Source organism: Conger conger, chromosome 18, assembly GCF_963514075.1.
Source record: "Conger conger chromosome 18, fConCon1.1, whole genome shotgun sequence".
Lineage (NCBI taxonomy): Eukaryota > Metazoa > Chordata > Actinopteri > Anguilliformes > Congridae > Conger > Conger conger.
Genome location: NC_083777.1, coordinates 31,835,210 through 31,840,245, shown reverse-complemented (window position 1 = coordinate 31,840,245; position 5,036 = coordinate 31,835,210). Strand labels below are relative to the sequence as shown.

Sequence of the window (5,036 nt, the reverse complement as noted above, 5' to 3'; positions counted from 1 at the left end):
TCTCTCTCCCTCTCTCTCCCTCCCTCTCTCTCCCCCTCCCCCTCTCTCCCTCTCTCTCTCTCTCTCTCTCTCTCTCTCTCTCTCCCTCTCTCTCTCTCTCTCTCTCTCTCCCTCTCTCTCTCCCTCCCTCTCTCTCCCTCTCTCTCTCCCTCTCTCCACAGGAAGGTGTGGTTGAGTAAGGTGGGGAGTCCTGGATGCCGTATCACTCGTGCTGTTTTCTCCAACGACAGAGACCTCGCCAAGCTGGAGATAAAGGGCTTCTGCACACGCTACTCACACTGAGATACTCACACTGAGATACTCACACTGACACTGAGATACTCACACTGAGATACTCACACTGACACTGAGATACTCACACTGAGATACTCACACTGACACTGAGATACTAACTCTGAGATACTGACACTGAGATACTGACACTGAGATACTCACACTGAGATACTCACACTGACACTGAGATACTCACACTGAGATACTCACACTGACACTGAGATATTCACACTGAGATACTCACACTGACACTGAGATACTCACACTGAGATACTCACACTGACACTGAGATACTGACACTGAGATACTGACACTGAGATACTCACACTGACACTGAGATACTCACACTGACACTGAGATACTCACACTGACACTGAGATACTCACACTGAGATACTCACACTGACACTGAGATACTGACACTGAGATACTGACACTGAGATACTCACACTGACACTGAGATACTCACACTGACACTGAGATACTCACACTGAGATACTCACACTGACACTGAGATACTCACACTGAGATACTCACACTGACACTGAGATACTGACACTGAGATACTCACACTGACACTGAGATACTGACACTGATTTACTCACACTGATTTACTCTCAATGATCTCCTCACACTGAGCTACTCACAGTCACACTCACGCCCAATCACACGCGTTCCTGTGTGGGCCTCTGAGTTCCGTCATGCATCTCTAATGAGACGCTGCACATTCATACCGCTGTTACCTTACATGACCTTTCATGTTGTGTGAATAAACCCTCAGAAACCCGTGTGAATAAACCCTCAGAAACCCGTGTGAATAAACCCGCAGAAACCCAAACCCTTTCAGCGGTCTGTGGCCTGATTCCTCCATTTTAATAAAGGCCTGAATACTTCCTGTCACAACGTCCCTGTGTAGTGTTTGAGAAACACTCTTTTTGATTTCCAGTTATGCTGCAGAATTATAGCGTGGGAACTCGTCCAGTATCGTGTGTCTCGCTGCCCTGCTAACGTGGTTCTGGAAGTGCTGTTGATGTTAAGCTAGTTTTTGTCAGAGTGTTTGTTGATCTTATTTGGGCTGGTTTATTTAAGCAGATACAGGACAGTTTATATAAAGTGCATTTTGAGAAGCAGCCAGTTCAGTTTCCTCCTTCAGTTTGTCTGTCCAGTCAGGTCCAGCCCTTTAGCTGTTCTCTCCGATTTATGAACTTTATTCTGCCAGTACCATCCCATCCATCCATTATCTGAACCCGCTTATCCTGAACAGGGTCACAGGGGGGCTGGAGCCTATCCCAGCATATATTGGGGGAAAGGCAGGAATACACCCTGGACAGGTCGCCAGTCCATCGCAGGGCACACACACCATTCACTCACACACTCATACCCACGGGCAATTTAGACTCTCCAATCAGCCTAACCTGCATGTCTTTGGACTGTGGGAGGAAACCGGAGTACCCGGAGGAAACCCACGCAGACACGGGGAGAACATGCAAACTCCGCACAGAGAGGCCCCGGCCGACAGGGATTCGAACCCAGGACCTCCTTGCTGTGAGGCGGCAGTGCTACCCACTGCACCATCCGTGCTGTTTTTTTTATGGAGAATCTCCTTTTAAAATATATTTTGGTGTAGGATGAGGCTTAATTTGTGTGAAACTGGCCCCATACAGTCTGGATGTACAGCATGTGAGTTTCTCTGGATAATTCAGTCAGCTGATTGGCTGAAAAGCTGTTCTGACAAACCGTTTGTTGTGACTGGTAGTCATTTCACCGCCTGTTTCCAGTGCAGGACCGTTCTGTCCACTCACATGCACATGTGACCCCACCCATGTGCACGTGACCCCTGACCCCAGAAGTCCACAGGGGGCCAGCGATTCATATTCCCCCAGAAGAGCACACACCCCAGTGGTGACCGGAGGTACTGCAGCTCATTAAGCCCCTGGTTCCACACAGCCCAGTCCCCACTGAAGTCACATTTATAAGATTTAGCACGCTACGCTAACCGTGTCTTCATTACACACAGACATGGCGCTGGGGCTCTCTGGAGGGCGCTGACATAATGTGTTTGAGTTTTTGACAGAATAAACATCCTGTTGCTAATTCACACAGCTGTGGTTCCTCTGTTAGGTCAGGCAGAGTGTGGAGCTTTTAACGGCACTAAACCGGTCGTTCTCACCCCAGAACCGGCGAGCACAACATACCACTTAACCCGTCTGCCGTTACTTAAAAATCGAATCAATGAAGCAAACTCAAAATCTACATTAGATCGCAGTGTTTAGCAGATGTTCTTATGCACTCTTATGCGGAATTATGATGTGAAAGAATGTGTGAATCCACTTGAGCACTCTGCGTTCTGCTGGCTGCGTTCTGAGCAGGTTTTTATTATTTCCATTCTTGTCTTCCAGAACTCTGTTGCGCTCAGTTTCCAGCAGCGATATGACATCAGCATGAGAATGAGTGTTAACATTCATGCCTGTGATCCTGCACATTAACGGGTTAACGGTGTCGGGCCTGGCGCACAGCATTGTGGGTAGGGAGAGGTCAGAGGGCGTGAGGGGTACGGATGGGACTGGGCAGTGCTGTCTCAGACAGGGTGGACTGAAAGAGATTCTGATGAACGTTTCCCCAGTTACAGACAGTAGGCGGTAGCGTGTATTTCTGGCTGCTTGCTGGTTTCACGTTGGCAGGCTTTGTGCTTCGCTTCCGAAGGCTCTGCACAAACCCACTCAGACTGATTATGTCATCCTCCACCTATCCTCAATGCACATTATACTCCACTGCAGTGTACTCACAAACACACACACACACGCACGATTATCCACACTAACACGCCTACACACACACACACACACACACTTATCCACACTAACACGCCTACACACACACACACACACTTATCCACACTAACACGCCTACACACACACACACATGCTTATCCACACTAACACGCCTACACACACACACACATGCTTATCCACACTAACACGCCTACACACACACACACATGCTTATCCACACTAACACGCCTACACACACACACACATGCTTATCCACACTAACACGCCTACACACACACACACATGCTTATCCACACTAACACATCTACACACACACACACACACATGCTTATCCACACTAACACGCCAACACACACACACACACACACACATGCTTATCCACACTAACACGCCTACACACACACACACACACACACGCTCATCCACACTAACACGCCAACACACACACACACACACACACACACATGCTTATCCACACAAACACGCCTACACACACACACACATGCTTATCCACACTAACACGCCTACACACACACACACACACACACACACACACACACACACACGCTCATCCACACTAACACATCTACATGCGCACACACTTTTCCACTCAAACACGCCTACACACATACGCGTAAATGCAAATCTAAAATCCTTCAACATCGGCCATATTAGCCAAAACCCTGCACACCGTCTCCATGGGAATGCTCGTATACAGAAAATGACTTGCAAGAATCTGTGATATTTTCCAGAAAACGACTTGACAGGAGAAATGAGAAAACAGTGCGGGGTTGAGAGTCCAGCATTTCCATGACGTAAACGAGCACTGGCTGTGTAAATTTACTGAGAGATTTACTGTTGGTACACGGTGCAGTGACTGAAGATGTTTTTAGCATTGTGGTTCCAAGCATAAAGCTGTTTTTTTGACAATTAACTACAAACCTCAATCATATGCTGCAATTCTACTCTGAATTGTATTGTATGTATATTTTGGAACCCCTATGCAGTCCAGTCACATTGAATTCAATTTTATCAATAAAAATCACTAACATTGAATCAGATGTATCAATAAAATTCGTAACTGACAGTCTTTATCAATAAATTTAATATCGATAAAGTTATGTAACATTGACCTAGATTCAGTGAAATTCAGTACCACTGACCTGGGATGGAGTTTTCCTTTAAGTGTTTCTCTGAGTCTCTGATCGAGCAGTGTACCCTGGGAAGTGTCAGTGTTTCTGAGTCTCTGATCGAGCAGAGTGTACCCTGGGAAGTGTCAGTGTTTCTGAGTCTCTGATCGAGCAGAGTGTACCCTGGGAAGTGTCAGTGTTTCTCTGTCTCTGATCGAGCAGAGTGTACCCTGGGAAGTGTCAGTGTTTCTGAGTCTCTGATCGAGCAGAGTGTACCCTGGGAAGTGTCAGTGTTTCTCTGTCTCTGATCGAGCAGAGTGTACCCTGGGAAGTGTCAGTGTTTCTCTGTCTCTGATCGAGCAGAGTGTACCCTGGGAAGTGTCAGTGTTTCTCTGTCTCTGATCGAGCAGAGTGTACCCTGGGAAGTGTCAGTGTTTCTCTGTCTCTGATCGAGCAGAGTGTACCCTGGGAAGGCATAAACAAACGATGTGGAGAGAGGGGAGGAGGGGTGGCCTGAGCCACGGGGATGTTAAGATTATTAATTATGAAATGGAATATTGATATCTGCCTCCGCTTACTCACTCAATGGATCTTTACTGTACTCCAGGGGCAGACTGGATACAGCCTCGTTTAAACACTCAGATATACACACGGCTCTGTGTGGTTAATTCTGTTAAGGCTCTGTTCCAGTGTGTGGATGGGCCCCATGGTCTGGTGTCTGTTAAGGCTCTGCTCCAGTGTGTGGATGGGCCCCATGGTCTGGTATCTGTTAAGGCTCTGTTCCAGTGTGTGGATGGGCCCCATGGTCTGGTATCTGTTAAGGCTCTGCTCCAGTGTGTGGA

The 5,036-nt window shown here is 47.5% G+C and overlaps 1 protein-coding gene across 2 annotated transcripts in view; it reads left to right on the top strand.

Moving 5' to 3' along the window:
• Positions 1 to 1,132, top strand: part of LOC133118414 (acylphosphatase-2-like) — a 7,810-nt gene extending 6,678 nt beyond the window's left edge. For both annotated transcript variants that reach the window (XM_061228413.1, XM_061228415.1), the window contains one exon: positions 162 to 1,132. In XM_061228413.1, the coding sequence (XP_061084397.1) occupies positions 162 to 282 (121 nt within the window). In that variant the 3' untranslated portion in view covers positions 283 to 1,132. The remainder of the gene's footprint in view (positions 1 to 161) is intronic.
• Positions 1,133 to 5,036: the final 3,904 nt, after the last annotated feature.